This window comes from Sardina pilchardus, chromosome 1 (assembly GCF_963854185.1).
Source record: "Sardina pilchardus chromosome 1, fSarPil1.1, whole genome shotgun sequence".
Classification (NCBI taxonomy): domain Eukaryota; kingdom Metazoa; phylum Chordata; class Actinopteri; order Clupeiformes; family Clupeidae; genus Sardina; species Sardina pilchardus.
In genome coordinates, this window is record NC_084994.1 from 14,523,854 (window position 1) to 14,551,634 (window position 27,781).

Below are 27,781 nucleotides of genomic sequence, written 5' to 3' on the forward strand. Positions count from 1 at the left end.
TTCCCTACATAATCATCTCCAAAGCAACCACAGTTAATTTACATTCCTCTACAAAAACTCCACACATCCCATATTAAAAAACTACAGTTCATTAACATTTATTGACTATAAAACATTGTTCCAATTCCTTATACTGCTTATTATTTATCTGATCCTCACCTGCGTTCTTGTTGATGTTGTCTTCACAGGTGATGGTGTCACTCAGTGCCTGTTCATGCACTCCACCCATCGACTGATCAGCCGTCAACTCACTACAAGCACATAAACATGGAGTCAGTCAGCATAAAGGTAAATATAAATAGCAATACTGTATGGTTGTGGTGTCATATATCACTAAACATCAATTTATAGCACAATGTTATCCATGTCCATTATACAGGACAATTGTATCCATATATCTATATCACAAACATACAGTATATACAGTATATATGTGATCTGTATCACTAGACATCAGGAGTCCCATATTCAAATTTAGCAGAAAGGTAAATATGGTTATGGGAAGACATGGCACTGGCCTCTCCACATGGATACACTACCTATTATGGCAGACATGGAGCAGCACTTTCCCAGTGGGCATTTGATATCAATTCAACATCAATATGAGCTCAAACACCAATGTCAAAAGTATGCCTTGAATTTAGCCAAATGGAATTCAACTTTATAAAAAAAAGCACATAGCATTTTAATGACACAGCTCCAGTCCAAAAAATGATCATGATATTAATATGCTCAGACATATGAAATTTCTCCGGTGATACGAGAAGTTCGGGAAAAGCTATGTCAAGGAGGGCACTCTGAAATGGGCAAAATCTCTGGTGAAGTGAATTTGATTAAGCCAATGCAACCAGCCTCAAACTCTAATCTGTTTATTGGCAAATAAATGTCAACACCACTTTATGGTAGGGAGGATTATATCTCCACATGTAGCATACATAGAACCACGCCTACCCGATACGACCAAGATGGTCATTACTTTGAGCTTCAATCAATCTGGTATGTAATGTCAAATGCACACTTAAATTTGTCAAAATGTGTAGTTCAACTAAAGCATGCCTTGCCATACTGCCAGTTCACTCACAAATCACAAAACAAGGATACAGTAGATACGATCTTATACTGTATGGCTAAAGAAGACTATTGTAATATCACTGACAACCACTAAACAGCACACAGGGTATTTTAGACATGAGTTGTATATTTTGCCACATACAGTATATATATCAACTTTATTCAAGACACAAAGGTCCATAGAGACAACACAGTACAAATAAGAATAAATATATAACAATACAAGACATTTAAGAATAAAGCATATGATGCATCATTTATACAACCTATACAGACAATGGGTCCAGTGTTTTCAAAAGCAAGATGTGTACCTTGTGTCACTCTTAGAAACATCCACTATGGAGACAATAACCTCATTCTTAGACCCTGTCAGTCTGCACATGAATCTATACATAAAATTTCTTAAAACAGCATTAAAAGTGGGCACATTGTTGGATACAAACATTTCACTGGCACTACTCCACCTGGGAATTTTAAGCACAATTCTCAGTGCATCATTATAAGCCACTTGAAGTTTTTTCATTTTTGACTCACTAAAATTACACCACAGGTGGGCAGTATACAGTGGAGTGCAATAGGTTTTAAAGAGTGAGATTTTCACATCAGTAGTGCACATGTGAAATTTGCGTGCCAGCATGTTTGCCTGCCCATACAGTTTTCCACACTGACGCTGCACATCATCATCATCACAGAGGTCATCTCTTATCACATGTCCCAGATATTTGACTTTCTTTACAACCTCTAGTGTTTCCCCTGCCAATGAGAAAGAAGGATATACACACTTCATATCCTCCTTGGTTCTGGCGATCAATACCACACTCTTCGTTGAGTTAAATTTTATATCAAACATTTCTCCATATTGAGAACATATTCTAAGAAGTTGCTGCAGGCCAGCACTAAAGTAGCCTACTAAAGTAATGTGATGTGATAGTGAAATGATGTACTCCCGCATATAATACTGTATGTGATCAAATACATTATGAGTGTGTACTGAAATAAAAATAAAAAAATTGCTGGATTTACTCTATTTTGTCATGTACATCAGTTGCACATGAATGAAATGTCTAGAAATAGTCCAGCATTTCTTTTTTGTTTTACAAAATTGATTCATGCAGTGCACTGTAAAACAAAACAAAACAAAACAAAAAAAAAAAAAAAAAAAAAAAATATATATATATATATATATACACACATATTTTTTATAATTATTATTATTATTATTATCATTTAATTATTATTATCAAGTAATTCCAATGAAATTGATCAGGCTTATAAGCCATGGTGCTTTAACACAAAAACACATACAGTAAAAGCATATGGTAAGCCAAGCTATATGCAGTTATCATTTTGCAGGTATAAACAAGTTAAATTAAAGACTTTTTATGACCTTTTAATACCACATCTAAATTAAATTTAAGACCAAACTTCTGATGGAAATGCAAACCAAAAGTGGAGATATACTGTAGGCTATATCGGTTTAAACTTCTTTGACCTGAGTCTCAGTCATGGCAGACTTTTGGGGTCAGACTAATGTAAAATATAATTACAGTAGATGAATTGCTTTATACTCTTTCATCTTACATACGTGGCATATCTACCCAATCACAGGTTTGTGAGTAATTCAAACGAGAGAAATGGGCAGAGGTGGAATCATGTTTGGTAAGTCACAAGTAAGTCCTAAGTCTTAGCAGTCAAGTCCTAAGTAAAGTCAGAGAAGGGATAGTCGAGTCCAAGTCCAAGTCACAAATACACATACTATACTAACTCAGATTTGGACTGTGCAGCTGGTCCACTGTCGAGTAATGGAGGTTGACGCATGGATCCATCACTGTAGTATTCCCACCAAAGCTCAGACCAAACCTACGACCCTTGAAGCAAAATCCATAATTTTAGTGTACTATGACAAGTACTTTCTGAAAGTGATCAATGTGAATGAGAAAAAAAGAGGTTGGAAGTAACTGCCCGAAGAGATTCTGAATATTTAAATGAGGTTCCCGCTAATATATTGGCTCCTGCTTCTCCATCTCGTTCTGCCTCTAGTCATGACTATGCTCTTCCACAGACAGAAAGGCAGAGAAAGTACATCAGAAACACACACACACACACACACACACACACACACGCAAATACACATACTATACTAACTCAGATTTGGACTGTGCAGCTGGTCCACTGTCGAGTAATGGAGGTTGACGCATGGACCCATCACTCTTCATAGACACACAGCTGGGTACTGGAGATGGAGGTCTGTGTGGATCTGGTCTGGAAGGAAAGTAAAGCATTTAACACAGGGTTCACTATACTATACAAATGAAGGGGTCATCAGGCAGCAAAAACAAATGCATTTATATGGGCTCGACATTCTGAAGATAGAAATAGAATGCAAAACACTGTTTCCACTTTCCAACATGTGCATCATACATTATTTCATTTTTCCTTTCTCTCTTTTGATGGGGGGGATGGGGGGGGGGGGGTCTAGGCTCAGACTAAACCTACACCCTTGGGTTACAGAATCCATAATGTTAGTGCTGTCACATACACAGCCACTGTCACACACTTTCTTAAGACCTTAGAATACTTTTTTTTGTGATTAACTTTTTATTGAAAGTTCCACAACAAAACTACGCACACAAACATTGACCGTCACCACAGTAGAAACAAAAGTCAAAACCAAGGAAAACAGCTGTATATAAAAGCAAAATAAAAAGACAAAAGAGAAAATGGGCCCATAAAAATAAAAATGTACACAAATAAACAATCTTTTACAGATTCATGTGTTATCTGCCCCTGAGGAGCATAGTCAGTTCTGCCACTACGTATCTCCACTCAGGCACAGTTTGGGGCTTCGCACAGTAAGACCTTAGAATACTGAGAAGGGTGATAGAGAACATCAATGTGACATCAAAAATACATCATTAACACACACACACAAATGCAAATACTATACTAACTCAGATTTAGACTGTGCAGCTGGTCCACTGTCGAGTAATGGAGGTTGACGCATGGACCCATCACTCTTCATAGACACACAGCTGGGCACTGGAGATGGAGGTCTGTGTGGATCTGGTCTGGTAATTGAAGGAAAGTAGACCATTCAATACAGGTTTCACTTTGTTATACAAATGAAGGTGTCATCAGACATATGGCAATACTAAGAAAGAAGGCATCTAACATGCACACACATTGCTATGGGCTGTTAACACAATTTTACAATAAATCAGCTTTAATGTTCATGGGAGACTGACAGATTATATTCATTTCAACAAACAATGTTTATAGGTTGCAGAATCCGTAATGTTAGTGTTGTCACATACACACAGCCACTGTCAATACTTTCTTAAGGCCTGCATCACAGTTGTAGCAAGAGACCAAGGGACATGTTCATTGTTCATTGTTCAGTCTCTCACTGTTGCTTGACAACAACAATTTGCAACTAGAGTAAGCAAAATCAACATTGTTCACTGCCCAGACACAACTCTTGAAACTACACATTAGATCAGCTTTTAAGATTAATGGGTTCCTCAAGCTCATTCTATACACCAGGTTTCATGGAAATCTGCCAGAAGCTTGTTGTAACCCAAGGAGTAGTATAGTCAGCCGTCCATTAGAGGGCGCCACATAAAGTAAATCTATCTATCTATCTATTAATGCAAGGAACGTCTGTCTGTGTCTGTCTGTCTGTCTGTCTGTGTGTTCCACGCATAACTCTCGAACCGCTCATCCGACTGACCTAAAATTTGACACAGGTATTGCTAATGACATGCGTGAGTGCAGTGCGAAGTGTGGTCGTTGTTGGACAACAAATGACAAAGATATCGTTAAATTAAGCGAAATACAACTCTACCGCAATCCCACAATTCTTCTGCTCGCCGCACTAGCCACTCCCCCTCACTCTCACTTACTCCAGCATAGAAAAAAAGCCCATTTCGCTGACAAACTCACATGTTGCCATTCATGGAAATGACGATGTCTCACATAAACATAAACATGGATAAACATGCTGAGTCCAACACACATGCACCCATGTTGGTAAGCAGGCTGTTAAAGTCATGTTGCATAGGCTACTCATCAACTACCGCGGTTGCCTAGCACTTCATAGCACTGGCATGGCCATGGCATCGACGAGCCATGCATGCGGTTAGCTTTAGGCTATCATTTCCCAACAACAGCAAAAACGCACGGGTATGTAATGTGTCTAATAGCCATTAGCTGCAACTCAAACGCCTTTCCCCTTCACTTTTTTACTTTGCAAAGAGAGTGAAAAGCTCTAACTGCACGGGCCTGATTCTACATCATCACCAATCTAACATGATCTACCTGCATCAACGTCATTGGGCAACACGTTTCTTGGAAAACATTGTTTGCACGGGCACTGCACTAGTCTATCTATTAATGCAAGGAACGTCTGTCTGTGTGTCACTCTGTCTGTGTGTTCCACGCATAACTCTCAAACCACTCATCCAACTGACCTAAAATTTGACACATGTATTGCTAATGACATGCGTGAGTGCAGTGCAAAGTTTGGTCATGTTCGGACAAAAAATGACAAAGATATCGTTAAATACAAAATACAACTCTGCCGCAATCCCACAATTCTACCGCTCTCTGCACTAGCCACTCCCCCTCACTCTCACTTACTCCAGCATAGAAACAAAAAAGCCCATTTCGCTGACAAACTCCGTGTTCATGGAAATTACGATGTCTCATGTAAACAACGGACCGTTTCAAGATTGTTCATGTTGGCATCCCAACCTACAAAAAGTCATTTCAGGGAGGTATCCTACCACCCCCCACTCCCCCCCGCAAAAAAAAAAAAAAAAGAGGAAGACAAGGCAATAATACAGGCTATAGTCCAATGCACTTCTAATCATGTAAGAATTATACTATTATTCTATACTATTAATGTAAACGGCTTTTATTCTTATTCCATTGCAACTTTAAACAGGTCTAAGGAGTTTGTTGTTTTCATGTAGCCCTGGCAACTAGCCGGCCTGAATAATATGCACTTGAAATGAAACCTATTGATACGGTTCGGGAGAAGAGATATAATCCCGCCCACACTTGAAATTGATTGGTTGACTTACCGAAACATGCCAATCAGGATGCTTCATGAGACACAAATGCACACTATCACACACATGAACAGTCTCTCGCTCTGCCTCTCTGTCGTGTGCGCGCTACACAGATGCTGTGCGCGGTTTTGAGCACAGTCTGTGTCGTGTGTGCGCGATCTTGCCCGCTCGCTCTAGATTCCGGGAGATTTTAAGTAATTTGCGGGCATCAGTGAGTCGCTATTAATATGCGGGAGACTCCCGGAACTTCTGGGAGACTTGGGATGTCTGTAAAACATGCTGAGTCCGACACACATGCACCCATGTTGGTAAGCAGGCTGTTAAAGTCACGTAACGTTGCATAGGCTACTCATCAACAACCGCGGTTGCCTTGCGCTTCATAGCACTGGCATGGCCATGGCATAGACGGGCCATGCATGCGGTTAGCTTTAGGCTATCATTTCCCAACAACAGCAAAAACGCACGGGTATGTAATGTTTCTAATAGCCATTAGCTGCAACTCAAACGCCTTTCCCCTTCACTTTTTTATTACCTTGCAAAGAGTAAAAAGCTCTAACAGCACAGGCCTGATTCTCATCACCAATCTAACATGATCTACCTGCATCAACGTCATTGGGCAACACGTTTCTTGGAAAACATTGTTTGCACGGGCACTGCACTAGTTAAAACAATTTCAGAGCATAAGAAAGCCAAGTGAAAAAGACAGCACTATGGAGCTTTATTTTTTTATAGACTGGGAGGAGAAAGGAGCTGTGATAGGCTAACTTACCCTCCAGAGCTCGTCTCATGCACATCTTCATCACTCTTCATGGTCTCACGGCTGTGTGCTCCAGACTCTGCAGCCTCCTCTCTCTCCTGAGAGTCACTCATCCCAGCAGCAGTGGGAGAGTCTCTCTAAACCTGAGCAGGAGGGAAATGTAGTTTCACATGTAAAATATGCAGTATTGGTATTATTAGACCAATTTATTTATGATAGAATTGATCTACTAACTTTATATACTTTATATATTTATAACTTATTTCTGCATTTATGACCTCTGCTAGTCAAATTTAAAAATGTAAATTATTGTCATTTTTTTTCTGTCAACGGTCTGATTTTTATTCAACGCTTCTCTGGACACTGAAACACTGGGACGTATTAAACTTGGTGAGCATGTATCTACATTAGACGTTCGGAAAATAAAAACACACAAGAGCTTGGTGTCCAGGGTCTCTAATGAAGTAATATAGAGACAAGTGGATAGATTGATACAGTGATTTTCGTCATGGTAAAAGTGGTGGTCCAAACTGATCATATTAAAAAATGAGTTTTTTTTTTTTTTACTTTTATTTTGAAATATTTCTTTGAATTGTGTATAGAGAAATCAAATATCACAGAATGATAATTTGACTGTTATAGAACACACCGAATAGACATTCACGGAATATTGCACTGTGTGCCTTTTATACCTTAGAATACATTTATCTAGAAGTTCATTTGTAAAGTTGAGGCTAGCCTAAATGTTAACTGATGTGAATAAACAAACCGGTAGATTTACAAATGTTGACAGGCCGCACATAAATACCCATATGTGTTTACTTACTGTCTAACATCAGCAGACTACTGTAACTGTCAAAACAAGGGAACTGAAAGCGAGTGTAAAATTAGATTAGATTAGATTAGATTCAACTTTATTGTATTGTGCAGAGTACAAGTACAATGACAACGAAATTAGGCAAAACAGACTGTTCAGTATTGGTATTACTATAGTAAGGAGTGCTAGTTATCCATTGTAAAATATCAGATTGTTAAAGGCTGTCATTGACAGAACCTTTGGTGTTGACACATTTTTTAAAGTAAAACAATGTTTTGACGGATGGAGACAAGGCGGTCACTTGGCCAATGTGTTTTGCAGGGTCACCAGACAAAAAGTTTAAGGACCACTGAACTAGGACACTGAACATGATGAAAGTGTGCCTGCCTGCCAACACATCCCTATATTCAGATAGAACCTTTTTTTTTGTTTATTGCTTATATGACTTAATTTCACAGTAAATGCAGATTTCTCATGTATTATAAAAACTGAAAGTGCATCTGTGTGTACGCTCACATGCATCTGTCTATCTACCACCATATTTACATATTTCCATCAGTTATCATTTGGGAGGGAGCAATTAAAGGCAAATTCAGATGATACTACATACTGTAAAGCCCCATATTATTCCCAGTAAAAGCAGACACAGAACCATGGGAAGTGAGCAACGTCAATGCCATTTCACATGTCTGCATTATTCAAACAATATGAACTTGTGACTTCTTTGGCGATAATGGGAATGTCATTTTCACTAGGCGCAGACTACATACACAATCTACAGCTTCAAAAGTGTGAATTACACTTTAAGTACGTAGCTTTAATTGTCTCAAACAAAGTTTGACATGCATGACTTTCGTAGCCTATTGACTAACGTAAAAAGAAAGTTGGTAAAAAAATACATAGATAGATAGATAGATAGATAGATAGATACAGTAGATAGATAGGCATAATTATTGAAATGAATGATCCATCGAGATGCTTCAATTGGAAAACAAATAAGATTAAGACTACAGTTCCAATTTGCATACATCTGTATGTATAATCAGTACACATGAGTGTGCCTTTGGCCAGAGGTACAAAAGTACAGGGTTATTTTAAATCAACTTTAAAGCAACTCAAACCGTGATATTTGCCTAAATGTCAAAATGATGTGCACGTTTGGTTAATGCAGTCTAACAAACTGTGTATCCCAAAATATCGGCATACAATAGCTTTCTTATATTTCGTAGGTCTACAGTATACAGTAGGTGAGTGGCATGGGACAGTAGTAGGTGGCACAGGACAGTAGGTAGGTGGCACAGGACAGTAGGTAGGTGGCACAGGACAGTAGGTAGGTGGCATGGCACAGGACAGTGGGTGGGTGGCACAGGACAGTAGGTGGGTGGCACAGTACAGTAGGCGGGTGGCACAGTACAGTAGGTATGTGGCACAGGACAGTAGGTAGGTGGCACAGGACAGTAGGTGGGTGGCACAGTACAGTAGGTGGGTGGCACAGGACAGTAGGTAGGTGGCACAGGACAGTAGGTGGGTGGCACGGGACAGTAGGTAGGTGGCACAGGACAGTAGGTAGGTGGCACAGGACAGTAGGTAGGTGGATGGGACAGGACAGTAGGTGGGTGGCACAGGACAGTAGGTGGGTGGCACAGGACAGTAGGTGGGTGGCACAGTACAGTAGGTGGGTTGCATGGGACAGTAGCGTCTAACAGATGGCAAGTGGCACAGAACGTTGCGTTTGAAAAAGTGCATTAGAAAAAAACCCTAAACCTGTTTAGCTATCTAAAGCTGACCTGTTCATACATGTGCTTTGGGATTTCTTGGGAAATCCTGGACTTGCTAAATAAGATACACAGCAGCAAATGCTAAAATAAAAAGGTTGTATTCAACTTGTGAGAGCATTTTGTCCTTCCTGGTGAACTAAGGCTTTAGGTGCAGGATGCACTGTTTTTAATATAGAGTTTAAGTCAGCATGTTCAGAATTAATCTGATAATCATTTAAAAAATTGCATCACATGTTGCTAGGCAAATCATCAGTTACAAGGTTCTTAAAACTTTGTTTGTCACGTAAGCTATATCTCTTTGTCACGTACAGTAGGCTACGATACAGCTTTCAGGAAAACCACAGATATTTACTTTAGCATGTTGCTTTGAGAGAAGAGTAGAATGGGTCTCGCAGACACATGCTCACATACTCACACATACACGCAAAACCATCATCACGCAGTTATACCATTATCTATTGAGGGCTCTACTAAGACATACTGTATCACATAATATCACCCATGTTATTTAATTGAGTAGTAGCCCTATTCCAATACCATGGGTGGAGAACATAGCAGCTTCACACAGAGTTGTGGGCCTGGGTCAGGTTGGCCCGTTCAGTAATCTATCCCTAACATCAACAATATCAGAATTAGAAGAGCTGAATTCCAAATATACAAATATAGCCCTCAAAATTGTGTTAACATAAGCGATTCAACATATTTTGGGAATGTGTAGCCTACCTATAGCCTCACAATGAAAAGAATGAGGGGAATCAACATTGAATAAAGTAAATTTATTCAAGAAAAATATATAAATACGTATTTTTCTACCAAAATCAAGTGAAAACTCTTGCCTTGCTCGTTGTTGGATTAGTTTTGATGAATGTCAGCTAGAGAAAGAATGCTGTGCAAACAGGTGTAACGTGACTGCCCGCTTCATACATGTATAAGTCAAGTCAACTCAAGTTTATTTATATAGCGCATTTCATCCAATGTGCTTTACATAAATTAAACCAAACAGTAATAGCAGAAAAAGCATAGATGGGCAAAGAGTGATAAAAAAAAATCATAATAAAACATTAAAACAAAGGATAATAATAATAAATAAAAAAGAAAGCATAAATCAAGGTAAAATCCTTTAAATAATAATAATGATGATAATTAACAAGAAAACATATAAGACTTGAGGTGGATTAATTAAAAAACAGACTCAGGTCTGGTCTTAACAGACATACTTTGCCAGAGTCTAATTTAGCAAACCAGTGCCAATGATCCTGTTGTTGTGTGTCTTGTCCTTATGTATTCCTGTCTGCTAGCTGGCTGCACAGAAATTGCCCCTTGGGGACATTAAAGTTACCTTGGCTTGACCTAGGCTATATAACCATATGACATTGGCCTTCAGACAATGAAAAGCGTATTTTCAGTAGGACTACTACATACTGGCACAATCTACTGTCAACAAAAAAGTGAAACCAACGTATAGCCTAATACCGTTGGGTCTTTCGAGGTGCTGCTGGTCGCAGGATGCATAGCAAGACAAACTTGAAAAACGACATCGGAAAAAGAGTGTGCGGTCTCCCCCAGTTTATCAACATTAGGCTACTCACCCCGAAACAAGTAGCCTGCATTTCAAAATGTCTCTAAAATGAACAAGCCTGGTAGACCTATGCAGACAAGGCTACATGATACAAGCTATCGGTAATAGCCTATCCTTATTTCTCAGATATTGACCAGGACAAATGGCTACCCATACCAAATAAAAATCGTCAGACAAAGCAGGCTAATAGCCTACATATCCGAAGTAATATCTATATCACAATTCCCTTTCATTTTTTCCATTGCATTTTCTTCCATTTTCGCTACTCACCACGAAATAAGTCCTTTAAAATATCAACTTTTCAATAGCCTACGTCTCCAACACAGGCTGTCCGCTACATCCGTCTTCGCGAACTCTGAAACGGCAACAACTTTACAACCTTTCGCTTTCAGTTAGGCTTCTGTGTTCAGGATGCCGCATTTCGCAGATGACACTGCTGTAGTCTGGCTCGAACAAGAGGTGCAGGTTGGCCAACAGGTCCACACAGAATGAGCCTCAAAACTAATACAAGTCCTTAGTAGGCCTATTCTTAACATCAAAGACTTTTCTGAGGCATTAGGCCTACATTAGAGGGGTTTTTTTTATTACTTATTATAACCCACAAAGGACACGATTTTTGAAATGGAAAACATTACTAAGTCATGCTATTTAATTGTGTAGCCTAGGCTACTGAAGGTAATAGGTCTATCAGTAAAAGTGCAGTTGTGTTGTTTTGATTTGGTAGCCTAAAGATAGATCAAATAACAATAACCCAATTACAGTTCCACTGAAATTATTTGGAGAACAAATAATAATTAAAAAAAAAAAACATATGAAAATGCATTAAAATGGTGGATATAGCGTTTTGGAAAAGAGCTCTTAAATTGTCAGCAAGACAAGCATTATGGTCTCACATGCCAACCATTTGCAAACGTGCCACTATAGGGGACACTATAGTCACTTTGACAATGCTCATCATGACTGTGGCATGTGAGACCATAATGCTTGTCTTGCTGGAGGCCCATTTACTGTACTGTATATTGTACATACAGAGAGAAAGAGAGAGAGAGAGAGAGAGAGAGAGAGAGAGAGAGAGAGAGAGAGAGAGAGAGAAAGAGAGAGAGAGAGAGAGAGAGATTTGTGCTGTTTAATTTAGCTGTGAGCATGCTGGACCCTTGTGTAGACTCCAAATTCAATCTGAAAATCATCAACACAATCATTTTGTTCATTACCTGTTAAACGGTGTACACTTCTTCTCTTGAGCAGCCTCTCACACATTTTTATTCCCACATAGATTTTATTCAATATATTCACTCGTTATTGTGTACAAACATTGTTGTCATAATAACAGGATTTATGGACTAATGTCAATAGATGTCTCTCATCACATGAATCGAAATGTAATCATAAATAGCTGATCTTCAAATACTACACACACACATTATAATATGTCATTTTTCTTTCAAGATGGCCGCCATGTTGGAGTATTTCTCCTCAGAAGCTCTAATATTGGCAATCTGATTGGTTGACAAACAGATGACGTATGCAAAGAAATTCACTCATTGCAATCAATTATGTTCTACTCAAATGTGGATAAAATAAAAATCTCACAACCAGTCTCTTTAGTCATTTCAAATATCTGCTGTTTTTAGTTACTGTTAACTTAATTAAAACTAGTAAGATACACTGTTACAGTCATTTCATTAGTATTAACCACATTGTCTATAAGCCACAGGACAGTATTTTATGCAAGTTAAAAGAAACAAAATCATATTGATACCATATTAGCAGCACCCATGTATTAACCTCAAATCTAGCAAAATAAATGTATAAGCTGCGGTTAGTAGTTAGGAAATAGGTTTTATAGCAGATCAATGTCAATGTATATGGTTAGTTGGGTAATTACGGTAGGTTTTACAGTGTATTATTGCTGCAGTTGGAGCTGTCACAGGAGGTGAGCTCGGGCACCCAGTGGCGCGGCACCAGGAAGGTTGCTAGGTTACACAGGTCCACAAACACCCTATAACGGTCACTGGGGAGAACAACACAAAGCATTTAATAATAGTTTGCAGCTGAGGAAATTATTTAATTTATAAATGGTTGTTTCAGTATTTATAAGGCATAAACCATGTATTTACAAAAAAATACATATATATTTACTATGAACAAACCATTCATAACGTTGTGAACAAATGCTTTACTGATGATACATTATGCATGAACAATAAATTACTAATAATGAACAACCCATTAACTAATAGGTAACAAATTCTTTCAAAATGATGAATTGTGTGTAGTTATTATAAATTACCCATTAGTCAAATGGGATGACAGATCTATTGTTTGTTTTATTTTCTGGTGCCTGACACATGGCTGTGATCAATGTGGTGTACTGTGGTATATGCGGGACGGCCATTTTACCCAGGCTGGGCTTACCTTATGGTGGAACGCAAGTAATGAACCCCAGAGGAGCCACCTGTTCCCATCTTACTGCCAATCATCCTGTGCACCATGCACACATGGTGGTCTGGAAGATGGAGGTATTCATAGTCACTTTCATTGTCACAACACTAATGCATAGTGTTATATGGACATGAGTGAACCATTACAGTCTGTATAGACTGGTTCTGTCACAATGAATACAACTTGCTGCTGTGCTGTCTGGTTTGATACTGAACCTTTTGAGTTAGCAGGCTGTTTAGGCTGAGATAAGTAGCAGGTTTAGTGTTTGGCTCGCTAGTCTTTGAGCTGGTCTTAAACACATAAACAACACAGATGCTAAAACTATCTTAAAGCAACACTAGAGCACTTTTCCTCTGTCGCACGCACGCTATTCATTGATCCAGCAAATAACAATGTCCACAGACAAGGTAGAGTATATTGCACGATTTTATGAAAGTATCATGCATTGCGACATCGAAGCAAGTGAAGGCAGAAAAGGTTTGCACTCTGAAAAAATAGACAAAAGTCTTTGCTGAAAAGGATTTTACTGAGCAGACGTTTCAGCCATTCGGCTATTCTCAATGCTCAACATCGAAGCAAGTCAAATTTGTCTCTTTTTCAAATTTGTGAGTCATTTGTCTCTGACTCGGGGAGGGGTGTGTGTTGATGATTTGCATGACATGTGGAGCTTGACCTGCGCTGCGCAATGGATTATGGGATATCTGAGGCCAAAAAGATGCATGGATACACGCTTGGAAATCACGCCAAACGAAGTACCCATCTAGTAAGAGTGCTTGACTTTCGGACAGTCTATTCTGACGTAACTTCCGGAAAATGCACACTGCCCAGCGTGTGTACTGATGTTTCAGACACAGCCATGGTCTCATCATGGAAGTCTCATCATGCTCATGAAAAGGCAGACTGACCGATTGAGGAGTTTTGTAAAATATAATCGCTTAACCTGTAGGGGAAGCTCTGCAGAGAAATATGCAAGCATAAAACAAGCGAAAACGAAAAGCGAAAGCGAAACCGCTGATGAAATCGCCAATCCTGCATATTTTCCCTTTAAGGTACGAAAAATTCTTTAGTGTTGCTTTAAGAAATCAATTGAAATTGTTCATGTGTCATTCATTTCTTCACTGAGATAGAAAACTCTAACTTCTGCCATCAGGATTAATCCAACACACACTGACTCATCTGAGACACCTACATCTCCATTTGGACATCAGGGCGTCAATGTCCATCAGAGAGGTCAGCAGCTGGAACGGCACCTGGAAGCGAGGCTCCTCTCTGTCACAACAGACCACAGGTGAGTGTCGAGCAGGTGAAATGAGTCGACACATTAACCCTCTATTGCATAGTGTTGCTTCAGGGTAACATACCTTTTCCCCTCATTTTCTCAGGCATACAAAATCATACACCAATAAAAAAAATGCTTATTTTGATCAAGTATGAAAAGCTTGTATTTGATCACATGACCTGTAAAATACAATTTTCAATCTCTTTTCCTCATCTGCACTAAAATGTGACAGGCATGTTTTTTCAGCTCCACTAAACTTTGAAAAAGTGACATTTTCCTTAGGATTTCCATAGAATACAAAATATTTTCACAATTTTGGGTAAGTTCTGATTCAGTTTCACTCTGTTGAGTATGTTTACGTGAGAAGATGAGGAGCGAGAGGACAGATGATCAGAACTGTGAGAGGTGAACGAACAGGTGGACAGCGAGTGTGAGAACATCTCACCTGTAGAAGTAGATCATGAGAGCCCCCTGCAAAGCTTTATATGAGAGCCGCCGCTCACCTACGGACAGCACAGACAGTATTGAGCAAGTAGGCCTACGTGGGATCTTGACATTTCATTTGGATCATCAGCTTATTCAGATTTTTGTAAGGATGTGACTGTTTAGAACATTTTAAGAACAAACATGGAGATAAAACTGGATTGGATTGAAGTGGTCAACAAGACATTGGGGGGTGATTTCTTACAGAGAGAGTAGCTACACTTGGTGTCTGGTTGTTGTCATGGTCACTGTGTCTGTGTGCAATGATCAGTGTGCAATGATCATCTTCACCTTTAGACAGCAGGTCTTCATGTCTTTGCTCATCAAACAGGGATGCAAACAGTTCTTTCTCCTTCGTCAAATCCTTCCTTTGTTCCTCTTTGTCCTCTGCACTCATCTGTCCAATTAGAATAAAACTCCAGCTGACTGCATGTTAACCTGTCCACTTTTTGGGCAATTACATATGCCACTGTTTCCATGGTCCATGTCTGATTGCATAGTCTGAATGAATGTAACTCACAATGAATGAATGAATGAATGAATGAATGAATGAATGAATGACTGCATGAATGAATTTGGGGCAGCCGTGGCCTATGGTTAGGGCTTCTGGCTTGTAACCTGAGGGTTGCCGGTTTAATACCCGACCTGTCCACGGCTGAAGTGCCCTTGAGCAAGGCACCTAACCCCTCACTGCTCCCCGAGCGCCGCTGGTTGGGCAGGCAGCTCACTGCTCTGGGTTGTGTGATTCACCTCACTGTGTGTTCACTGTATGCTGTGTGTTCACTAATTCGGTTAAATTGGGTTAAATGCAGAGAACTGAATTTCCCTCAGGGGATCAAGAAGTATATATTCTATTCTATTCTATTCTATTCTATGAATGAATGATTGGAATGAATGAATGGATGATTTGATTAATGCACTGCAGATCATTGTTGACAGCATAATCATGATGTGAAGTTTCTGGAGGTTATAAACAAACCTCTATTTTTTCTCCCTTCTTCTTCAGTTCCTCATTGATGTTGGCCTGCAGTTTTCCCCAGAAGTTAAATCCTTTTTCCTCAAGGCCTTCCAGCCATCGCTACGGCACACAGAGAGCAGGATATATACGTTTCATACACAATAGCATCAGACAATACCCGATACTGGAGAACATACATTATCCTTGAGCTTGGGCAGTTAGAGGGTTAAGTTCATGCGAGTCAAGGCAGTGACCCAATACATTTGGCAATATAGTGTATTAACGACCCCCAAGAACATTCAAATATTCCTGTCTCATTTGATGTGTGTGGTGGCACTCCATGTTTACAATACCATGCCTGTACTGTATATAAACGACACTCAAATGTTCCTGTCTGATGTGATGTGTATCTACAGGTCATCACCCCACCCCCTGCAGTAGTGTGGGCTTCTTCTCAGAGTGAGCAAAACACTTTTGGCAATACCATGCTGTGAAAAAGTGCCCTTTTTCCCTTCGACAAACTTTTGTCTGCCTACCTGGGCAAACACAGACTTTGCACACACGCACTTTAATGTTTATTGTTATGTATGTGTATGTGAATATTTGCATGTACTGTAGTCTGTGTAAGCTTTTGATTTTAACTGTGATTGGGTTAGTGGTACAGTCCCCCCCCACACACACACGTCCTATGGTTCAGTCCAAACACTAATTGGGTAATTGGTTAGCCTATTTAAGGCAGGGCACTTTCACACCGGGAGAGACACATAATATGAGAGACACACGGGAGACAGGGAAGCCACATGGGAAGAGCTGGAGGTCCAGGAATTAAGGGAAGTCCTAGTTATTTGAAATGTTAAAAAGTTACCCTGGCTTGCTGTGAGGCAAAGGGGAAAGTCGGACCATAGTTATGCAAAGTCGCCTTGTGTGGATCCATTGCCTAGTTTGGTGCCTGGTTTGGTGCCTAGTCTGTTGCCTAGTTTGGTGCCTGGTTTGGTGCCTAGTCGGTTGCCTAGAAAAGTGTTGCCTAGAGGACTTGAAGAACCCTGTTTCATGCCTGGACTCCGACCGTGATTCCCTGTTCTGCCCGTCAGTGAAATAAATATTTTTGTACGGAACTGCTGTCTCCTGCCATCTCCTTCCTCAACCTGACCAAAACCAGTGACGCACCTCCCACAACATGGGGTGACCGCCTCGGTCCCTCACATTCTGTATATAAACATAATCACCTCCACTGCCTGCAGCAGTGTGGGCTCTTTCTCAGAGTGGAGGAGCTTCTCGCTCTCCTGGTCATTGAAGCTCTTCCGGTAGTGCTGCCGGTTGTAGGGAACCCGTCGGTCATCGGCCACGCCAAACTTGATCTCCAGGAGACGGAACTGCAAGCTTTGGAAGCCAGAGGCTGGAGAGAGGTACTGCCTGGTTTAGGGCACACACATGTGTACAAACACACACATGCACGCACGCACGCACGCACGAACACACACACACACACACACACACACACACACACACACACACACACACACACACACAAACAAAATGCCAATTTAGGAATATGTTATAGATGTATGCACCCAAACTCATATTCTAACCCATAAAGACACAAAGTACTGAATGAAAAAATTGGAACGTGCTCATAAACTAGGCTCCATAACAGCAAACAAGTAAATAATGAAAGATTATCATCTGCTGACCTGAAGTCAAAGAAGTCCATAGCAGTCATAGTCTCCAGAATGGAAAACTGTTCCACCAGGAGTTTGAAGATTGTGATCATTCTGTTGGTGCGTCTGAGCACCGTCAACATGTTACGTCCATTTTGCACCTGAAATCAAATGAAACATCAGGACACCTGCTACGTAAAACATTCTTCTCTAGTATCCACTGCTATCCATTAAATAAGAGAGCACTGGTTACATCTTCTAAGGGCCTTCACTTTCAAACTTCACTTTCTCAATGATTAATGACTGGTGGTAACCTACATTAATTAAGGCATTATCTAGAACATTTCTAGATAATGCCTTAATTACAGTAGGTTACCACCAGTAGTAGAAATATTGGTAACACTTTACTTGACGGGTTCGTTCATAACACATTCATAACAGCTGTCATGAACTGCACATGAAACATTCATGACTGTTTCATGAAGCATGACTCAACATTCATACCAACCCTTTCATGAATGTGGAAGACAAAATGTCAAAAACTTGTCAGAATAAAAGTCCAACAATCGCAAAGGAGCATTGCTGTCTTTTTTGTTTTAGCCAACCTGATCATGTCACATCTTAGTCAACGGGGAAGTCCAGTGTCCAGGAGAATTTAGTTTGTCTGTTTGTTTATTTTATGATAGTAACCTCTGAAGAAAATTGTCTATAAATAGATAGACATATAAAACAGGAATGTCCAACCATTCAGAGGTCCACAAATGGTCAGTAGCCTAGTTCACTTCCCAGTATGATGAATACCTAGGCCTACTTCACAACTCGTATAGTAAAGTGACATTTGAAGTAGACTTCATAAAATATTCATGAGATGTTTACAAACACTGGAGAGGATTCATAATACCCTGTATATGGATTACTAGATTGTTGGACTTTTATTTTGACAAGTTTTCGTCGTTTTGTCTTCCACATTCATGAAAGTGTTGGTATGAATGTTGAGTCACATTTCATGAATCAGTCATGAATGCTTCATGTGCCGTTCATGACAGCTGTTATGAATGTGTTATGAATGAACCCGTTAAGTAAAGTGTTACCGAAATATTTGTAGTAGTGCAAATATTTGTCCAAGTTAGCCACTGCAATGCACACACACACACACACACACACACACACACACACACACAATGCACACAAGGAGTTTTGAAGAAAGACTTACATCTCCACTCATGAGGATATCCCTCACTGAGTCCAGCTCCCATAAGATCTGCTTAAACCATAACTCATATGCTTCACCAAAGAAAAGAATAAGCAGTTAAATATGATGACCCTTAATCCACATCGACATAACAGGATTGTCTGTTGTTGTTTAATTGCAAGGCACAATAGCCAACAGATGATTGGATGTAATGCAAGAAAATGGCAGTGGTTATTGTATTATGCTGTCAGAGATGATCAATACAAATATGGAGAATGTACTTCAAAACTGATGGAGAGGAATGAGAACTGTGAAATCAGAACTCAGATATACTGTATTTACCTTGGTGGGTAACTATGAATAGGTGCTCATCATGAATCTTGTTGCCTTTCGATTCACTCAGGAGAGATTGAGCATCCACAATCTTATCCAGCTGGGGGTGAAAAAACAGCAGTACACACTTAGTTTTGTATTTGTAGTTGTAGTAGTTTTGTAGTTTGGTTGCTGGGTTTGTTTAATGCCTTTGACAGTCTTGACACTATTGTGAGCGTGTGTGTGTGTGTGTGTGTGTGTGTGTGTGTGTGTGTGTGTGTGTGTGTGTGTGTGTGTGTGTGTGTGTGTGTGTGTGTGTGTGTGTGTGTGTGTGTGTGTGTGAGTGTGTGTGTGTGTGTGTGTGTGTGTGTGTGTGTGTGTGTGTGTGTGTGATGTACCTGCAGGTATTTTCCATAGATGACTCCTTCTTCCCCCTCCGCCTCATTCTTCTCTCTGAAGGGACAGACAGTACACACCACACACACACACACACACACACACACACACACACACACACACACACACACACACACACACAGTCAGCGACACATGACAGACAGGTACAGGTAGGAGTAGGCCTGAGCAGGGGACAGACTCCTTACAGTACTTACACATCTCTCTTCTGGTACGGACATCCGCTCATGGTTCTCTCTCTCGGATATGCTTCCTATAAAAACCAGCGGAGTCCAACTGTCTTCACTGCAGCCTGCGAGGAAGAGATAGTCAGAGAGTGATTGTGTGAAAAGATCCATTTTTTTTTTTTTATATAAATTACATTTTACATCCCATACAATGGTTATACCTATCCTACAATCTACAATTTAATGTCTCAAGACAATGAAGCTAATTTCTAAATTTAAATGTAACATTTTTCACCCAGACTGAAATATGCTTAAGGCATGCAGAAATCCAAAGGGAAAAAGAAGGGTCCTCAGGTGGGAAAGACAGGTAAAGTTGAGTAATGTCAACATAGCAGTAATAATCAAATTCATGGGAAGGAATGGTCTCACCGAAGGAACTACTGTAAATAGAGAAAAGTAGGGGCCTTAATACTGATCCCTGTGGCACACCTGTGGTAAGGTCACAAGACTGTGATACCTGTCCCTGCCAAGACATGCTGAAAGAATGTCCCTTTCAGGTAGGATTTAAACCCGTCAAAGAATTTTGTAGAAATTCCAGTTCAGATAGTGTAGAAAGGAGAATGTCATGGTTAACAACAGGATTGAAGGCTGCAGATAAGTCTAGTAGGGGAATTCTTCCATTCAAGCCTAAATCACATTTACGCACTTCTGCTTTATGCGTATTCTCCCATTCCCACTTCTATCACTCCCACAGCACACAAGTTCGAAATGCATGGTGCAAATGTATGGATGACTTTGGTGAAGTTGGAAAGAAACAGACCGATTTGAACAAAGCAGGCTATGGGATTATGACTTCATGTCAAGTATTTAGAACTAGGCCTACTGCCTACAGTACTTCGAGCAATAAGCTGTTTCACCCTGTAATGACGCTTCACTTTAATACAGCCATGTACGGCAATGTGCCCAAGCGTTGAAACACCCAGATTTTGGAGTTGCTCCTCCCTAAACTCGTAACTCCATAAATCGTGCATAAACAACAGATTTAAGCGAAGGGGCGAATTTGCGCAGGGTGAAATGTGCGTATGGGAGAATTCCCCCTATTGTGCAGAGTATACAAGTACAATGATAGCGAAATGAGGTTAGACAATGAAATGCAGCTAAAAGGGGAAGTAGTGGCACCAGCTACTCAGGATGAACAACAGCAGTCATGAGGAATGGCTTGTGCAGGGAAACTGTACGATACGAGACCATGATACGAAATGGTCAGGGTGAAACTAAAAGCTCCACATGTAGCTAGAGTGTGCAGGCAAGTTTCTGGAGGATGAAGACATTGCTACTATTGAATGTCCAACCACATTCCCCTGACATATTGTACTTTCCAGACTGAAAGTCGGGAAGTGTAAGTTGCATCAGTCAAAAAACGCTTCAAGCAGAGCATCAGACTATAAGTCGAAAGATGCGATGCGAGCAACCATTAGTGACAAAATGTGTTTAATTACATTGTTTTCAACTGGAGTGTATGATTGCATCAACGCGAGCAGCATGTTTTGAGAAAACTGTAGGACGCCCCATTTCTATTTGTATCTTATTAGGACATGGTGTTACAATATATCTCGGCTTAAACATTGTTGCAAAGCCTTGTCATATCTGCCTCATTTTAACAGTTTGGACAATGCTGAAGAGAAAGTCATCATTCTCAAAATAATGTTTGGCTGTGAGTTTTGTTTTCAGATGTTTTCATGCATGTCATTTCATCCATAATGTTAATAACATGTCATATGCAATCACTTTCGAAATACTGTAGAGCGGAGTATCCCCTCCCCCTCCCCCCTGAGTGCAGAAGTTTGCTAGCCTGATTGCCATCGACTTTCAAAGGCTCTGCGAGACTTTAGTCTGACCAAGAGCCTGTGCTAACACGGTTTCTCCAAGCGCTGGTTAACCCGCCTCCTTTAAGTGCCTCGATTTGCTACTGGTCGATGTCAGAAAGCGGTTTGCCGAGTTTAAACCAATAACAACACTCTTTCCTCTGCCTTGAACACGCCTCTACCCAGAGCCGTTGGAGCTGCTCAAAGTTGATTGGTTCTCGACCAAAGGGGGCAGTTCCGCAGATTTCGGGAACTCAGAAATCCTTCCCGATTAGCAGTTGACCAGACCAGAGACAGCAAAAGTCAAAGGTGTTACGTCACTGGGAGGGCGTGCCAGGCTAGAAGTTTGCCACCTGCAGGATCCCGCAGGCGTCTAGGCTGCTCATGACGACTCTCTATTTTTATCTACCAAACAATTCATTACCTTTTAAATTCACCTCTTCCATATGCGCTAACGTAACGTTACTTTACACGAACACATGCATAATTTTGTTCGACCGTCATGAATATTTTATGACTGATTGATTAATTGATTAATTGAAATACATTTCTTACATACGGTTCCTTTAATATTTGTGACAAGTTCAGTTAAAAGTGACCACACAACTGGCATGCCACCAGCAGTCCGCTATCTGCAAATCTGGGATCCTGGGCTTGCTATAAATAAGATACACAGCAGCAAAGGCTATGATGAAAAGTTTGTATTCAGCTTGTGAGAGCATTAGGTTCTTTCTGGTGAACTAGGATGCACTGATTTTCATATAGAGTTTAAGTCAGCTTGTTAAAGCTGCAGTTGGTAAATCTGGCAGATTGAGGGGACTTCATGCCACTCCCCCACTACCACCAAGCACCCTCCCATCGAGGTTATGCTTGTAAGTGACTGTGCACAAACTGTGATTGGCCGGGTTTCCCAAAATCGTTAAGAAGCTCTTAAGTCCCAAGAACTTCTTAGGAGCGTTCTTAGAACATTCTTACAACGCTCCTAAGAAGTTCTTAGCACTTAAGATCTTCTTAACAATTTTGGGAAACCCGGCCATTGACTGTCAGATCATGATTAAACAGCCCCGCCCTTATTGGACCAGAACAACCGGGAGCTGTGGATTAACAAATAACAGGCTAGGTAAACGTAGAAGCGCAGTTTTTTCTAAAATCGGTTGATTTATGTTGTTCTGTCAAAGCATACTGTCTCACTGTTTCAGTGAATATGACCAAAAACATCTTGCTAACTGCAGCTTTAAAAATGAATCTGATAATCATTTAAATTGCACTACATGTTGCTAGGTAAATCATCAGTTAGAGGGCTTTTAAAATGTCTACCTGTAAAGTTTGTCACGTAGGCTATCTCATTTGTCACGTAGGCTATGTCTCATTTGTCACATAGGCTATATCTCTTTGTCACGTAGGCTACATGTCTCAGGTTCACAGGAAAACCACAGACATTTGCTTTAGCACGTTCATGGCCGTAAGCATCCACAGAGGACACCGAGGTCATGTCCTCAGGCATTTTTCTTAAAGTTTCGTTTGGTGTTATTTATCAAGTAGGCTACAGACAGCTGACGAGACAATCAACACACCGTCACATGACTGTCATGACACGTCGTTGTAAATACCGATATGTCAGAAAACGACAGTGGAGTCGGTGCGTCAAAAACACACCGGTTCACTATTCTCTGTTACATTGCTCCGCAAGATGCAGTGCGAGGTGACACCTTCATTTGCATGAGAACAGAGTAGCAGAAGTGTGACTTTCCAACGAGACTACGCGCTGGTCTGTGCGATCAAGCATGCCAAAAAAATTATCGAACTCGAGTTGGAATTAGTAGCCTACTAGGCCTATCTGTGGTTGCATGATACGGCATGCATGTTAGATGAAAAAGGAGACAGAGCTATCCAACGAAGTACATCGATCTTTCTGGGTTATAAAAACAGACGAAGTTTATAAAGGCTATAGCCTAAATAAATTTGAATTTATGGATTCATATGCACCCATTTGTTTGAATTACTCGAACCCGTGAGATATGCTACGCATTTCAGATCAAAGAGGAGACGCAGAGCTATCAGTTGATACAAAGTAGATTTTGGCAAGACATGTTCACAATCTGGTTCTGACATCCTAGAAAATTCCTGCATGGCATTCAAGTCAAGGCACACATTGCATCCCAATTTGTTTGACAAAGAAACACTTTTTTGCCTTTACTTTGCAATGCAGTAAAAAAAAAAACGCGCAAGCTCGGGTCAAGTCAGGTCAGATCAGCTGGTGTCACCAAATATGCGGAGTGCGGAGTGCGGAAAGGTCATTTTTTATCACTAAATAAAAGAAATGGCAAGCTGCCAGCTGCTGTGGTGAGATAGGCTACACGTTCAAATATAGGATATTTTACAGTACGTTTTTTTTGTATTTTTATTATTCAAAAAATGAAATGAAGTCAATTAATACATGACATTGTGGTATATTTGGGTAGCCTAGAAAAAAAACAAAACAATATATAGCATGTGTGAATGGCAAAATGACAAGGAAAAATGCTTCTAAGTAAAGAGAGTGAGAATGTCCTTAATAATGTTGGGCTCACAGGTCTAAGATATGGACAAATGCATTTTGCTGCTTCTTTCTATAACTTCACAGTGAATTCAGATTCCCCATGACACAAATGTATACTTATATGGTCCGTGTACTTTTTCGTTCCTTCATTATTCTATTTTGGAAGTTGCATGGGAAATGAAAAAGGAGTTGTATATGATTTTTTACGCTGATGTATGACTTGTGAAATTGAATCCAGTGCCACGTTTTGATATATTTTACGTATTGAAAATGAACACTGACCTTTTGGGAAAAACAAAAACCGAATTTTAAAAAAGGCCATTCTGGATTGCATTTGGGTCTATTTTGGACCCAGGTTTTGGGTGACCAGTGGGGTATACTACTACGAACATCGATTAGTGCGTTAGCGAGGTATGTTGCGCTCAAAGCCAGGGTATGCTGTGACACGAAAGTGGCTCTGTTTTAGCGTAGTAATCTTGTTTTAATATAGGCGGTCTTGTGCATCTCCACGTTTCACGATTGGCCAAATTCACCCAAACCCAGAGAACGCGCTCTGAGCTGAGAGTAAACTGTAACCATTTTCGGAGGCTGTTGGCCTGTTGATTTGAATGGTGAATTGTGAACAGGTGGCCTGTTGATTTAGTGCATTTAAACGGCATCAAAAATGGTTACAGCTAACCCCAGTAGGCTACTAGCCTGGATGCCAGACCGAAGTTTAGCCCCGCCTCCATTCTTTTTCTGCAGGGAACTTCGGTCTGGCATTGCTCCGTTCAGCTGCTACTATTCGAGATACACTTCAGCCCGGACCAATCACATTTCACAGGGCGGGCTTTACGTGACGATTGACATATGAACAGCAGTGACGTTCACGGCTGCATGCGTCCTCGTTCAACGAGTTGGGTTCGCTTAGGTTGATTTTGATTGCAACAGAAACGCTATGGCTATGAATGCATAATTGTTCATGCAGTTTGGCCTTTCGTTTATCTTAGCTATTGAAACGGAGGTTTTATCACGGATTCGCACAACTATTTCTGAACACTTAGACCAACGAGGATATGTGGGAAAACTTCAGTTTCACTTTCACCCAGTTAAAACAGCATGTTTGGGTGATGTTGTTCCCGTTTGTTTAAAAATGTCTGTTTGCTCGTTGGGTTAACGACACACTTCCCCAGCTGTTCATTGCATACAGTTTGAAGGAATTATTTTTTAAAACGAAGGAGGATGTTTTCCATAGCCTACCCTGCTACATATTTCTGTCTTAGATTTCGCAGATACTGACAGCCAATAACTTGTTCTGTTTGGTTTGGTCTATCCAATGAGTGCAGAGCTATCCCCCCCGCACTGTATCGGTTGAATCACGCCCCATAATCGCAGCTGAATGGAGCAGTTTCAGACTCATATTCTGATAAGAATTGAGTATGACGTCGTCAGGCTAGTAGGCTACCGCCTAGTTTGATAAATTCACCCCTCAGTGAGTTTCGTGAAAGCCACTGCTCCCGAACAGGTTTGGTTGACATCTGCCTTACTAAATTCACCCCTGAGTGAGTTTCGTGAAAGCCACTGCTCCCGAACAGGTTTGGTTGACAGCTTAAGATACCATGGTGATACAGTGACACTAGAAAAGATTCACTTTCGTATGACAGCATACTAGCTTTGAGCGCAACATACCTCGCTAACTCACTAATCGAGGTCCATAGTAGGCTATACCCCACGGGAGGAATATTGTGGTCGTGGAGATGGTTGAGTGCGCGGCGCGCGAAACGGTGTACTTCCAGGGAAAAGATAGGATCAGTCAATGGAATAGGCTAAAATAAAGGAATGAATATCACAAATTAAAAAATGATCGGAAATGTCGTCTATTTTTCTAATACTATTATTTGAAGATGATTACACATTTTGAAAACAAAATACAGACATTTCTGCTTTTATTCTTTTGAATAAAACACCAAGTTGCACCCTTTTCACATTTTCACATTTCATTCCAAAATAGAATAACGAATGAACGAAAAAGTACACGGACCAATATCAGGTCTTTAATAAAACAATGAAATTGCATCTGTGTGCATGCGTTTGTCTTGTCTGCCATCACATTTACATCGGATATCATTTGGGAAGGAGTAAGTCTGACATGCATAATATTCAAAGCCTATCGACAAACGCACAATGTAGCCTCATCCTCTTCTCAGATGTCGATCACAGCAAACAGAACATTATAAAAACAAACTCAGCTGAAAAGAAATATCCAGAGTAACATTGTGTGACACCAGTTTGATTAACCTTCCACCATTAATTTGTTTCATTTATCTATGAACTAATTATTGCCTATATTAGGGGGGGGGAGGGGGTTGCCTATATTATGGGTTTGATAGTCATAATGACTTAATGAAGCAAAACAAACTATAGGGACAAGTAGACTACTCACCACGAAATAGGACCTTGCTGTAAAATATCAAGTTTCCAAGACATGCACATCCAACTATGCCTGTCAGCTGTATGTCTACACAGTGTTATGATGGTGACAGCCTTTTGCTTTCGATACAGGAGTGTGCATCAGCTGAGCTACAGGCCAGAGGAACCAATGAGGCAGCTCCACCAGGCGTGGCTGCAGGTGTTATGGTTATGGTTGTAGGATACACTTTTGTCCAAAGCGAAACAAAAATAACAACAGTGGGAGACAGTGGGATTGTCTGTGAGTGAGGATCATTTACATACTGTCAGAGCAATTGAATTCAATTTCAAAATGATACATTCAGTCTCAAATGTATGTGATTCAGTTAAAAACATATGACTTCAACGTCCAAATAATGATATTTTGTTAATACAATTCAGATTCAGCAATTCAAATGCAAATACAAAATATTCAGTATTATGGTTGGTTATAGGATACACTTTTGTCCAAAGCGAAACAAAAATAACAACAGTGGGAGACAGTGGGATTGTCTGTGAGTGAGGATCATTTACATACTGTCAGAGCAATTTAATTCAATTTCAAAATGATACATTCAGTCTCAAATGTATGTGATTCAGTTAAAAACATGTGACTTCAATGGCCAAATAATCATCTTTTGTTAATACAATGAATCAAATTCAGCAATTCAAAGGCAAAAACAAAATATTCAGATTCAGTTGGTGTAGTGTCACAATAATCACCCAATACACATTTACCTACAGACAGAGCTACAGCAATAGAATAGTGCAGATGAGAGCTAGGAACTACCACTGCATATTATGCCAAACTCATTTAAAGTGAAAGTAGGCCTATAGACCGGTTTCAGCCCCCTACCAAACGTCGTCAAGAATGAACTCAGAGGACAAGCGAACCCAGAGCCGCAACGCAAACTTGAGACAGAGACGCAAGATGGTGAACTTTTTGCTAGAAGTAGAAAGAGGGGGAAGTG

General features: G+C 40.2%; 2 protein-coding genes across 3 annotated transcripts in view; both read right to left on the reverse strand.

Moving 5' to 3' along the window:
- The window catches only part of LOC134082595 (NACHT, LRR and PYD domains-containing protein 3-like), a 47,375-nt gene extending 35,940 nt beyond the window's left edge, over positions 1–11,435 (reverse strand). The window contains exons 1-5 of one of the 2 annotated variants that reach the window (XM_062538423.1): positions 11,345–11,435; positions 6,913–7,043; positions 4,023–4,139; positions 3,217–3,333; positions 160–251 (exon numbers count right to left, since the gene is read on the reverse strand). In XM_062538423.1, the coding sequence (XP_062394407.1) occupies positions 160–251; positions 3,217–3,333; positions 4,023–4,139; positions 6,913–7,013 (427 nt within the window). In that variant the 5' untranslated portion in view covers positions 7,014–7,043; positions 11,345–11,435. Of the gene's footprint in view, positions 1–159; positions 252–2,836; positions 2,851–3,216; positions 3,334–4,022; positions 4,140–6,912; positions 7,044–11,344 lie in introns of those variants that run through there. The other variant, XM_062538432.1, reaches the window with a different exon arrangement.
- A 909-nt stretch (positions 11,436–12,344) lies between these two features.
- LOC134082868 (tryptophan 2,3-dioxygenase A-like) lies at positions 12,345–27,161 on the reverse strand. The gene is made up of 13 exons (XM_062538895.1): positions 26,806–27,161; positions 20,010–20,104; positions 19,797–19,851; positions 19,429–19,519; positions 19,108–19,178; positions 17,928–18,055; positions 17,463–17,649; positions 16,258–16,356; positions 15,570–15,675; positions 15,241–15,298; positions 14,706–14,785; positions 13,490–13,580; positions 12,345–13,085 (listed from the first exon to the last, which is right to left on the reverse strand). The coding sequence occupies exons 2-13, from the start codon at positions 20,039–20,041 to the stop codon at positions 12,968–12,970; spliced, it is 1,116 nt and encodes a 371-aa protein (XP_062394879.1). The 5' UTR covers positions 20,042–20,104; positions 26,806–27,161; the 3' UTR covers positions 12,345–12,967.
- Between the last annotated feature and the right edge of the window lie 620 nt (positions 27,162–27,781).

What these genes read in the sequence shown, in the direction of transcription:
- LOC134082868 (XM_062538895.1), bottom strand. Translation starts at nt 20,041, where the DNA reads ATGAGCGGATGTCCGTACCAGAAGAGAGATGT. An exon ending in CCGTACCAGAAGAGAGATGT is followed by an intron (nt 19,852 to 20,009) that starts GTAAGTACTGTA and finishes CTGTCCCTTCAG; the next exon opens with AGAGAAGAATGAGGCGGAGG. An exon ending in CCTGATGTCCAAATGGAGAT is followed by an intron (nt 13,581 to 14,705) that starts GTAGGTGTCTCA and finishes TCCATCTTCCAG; the next exon opens with ACCACCATGTGTGCATGGTG.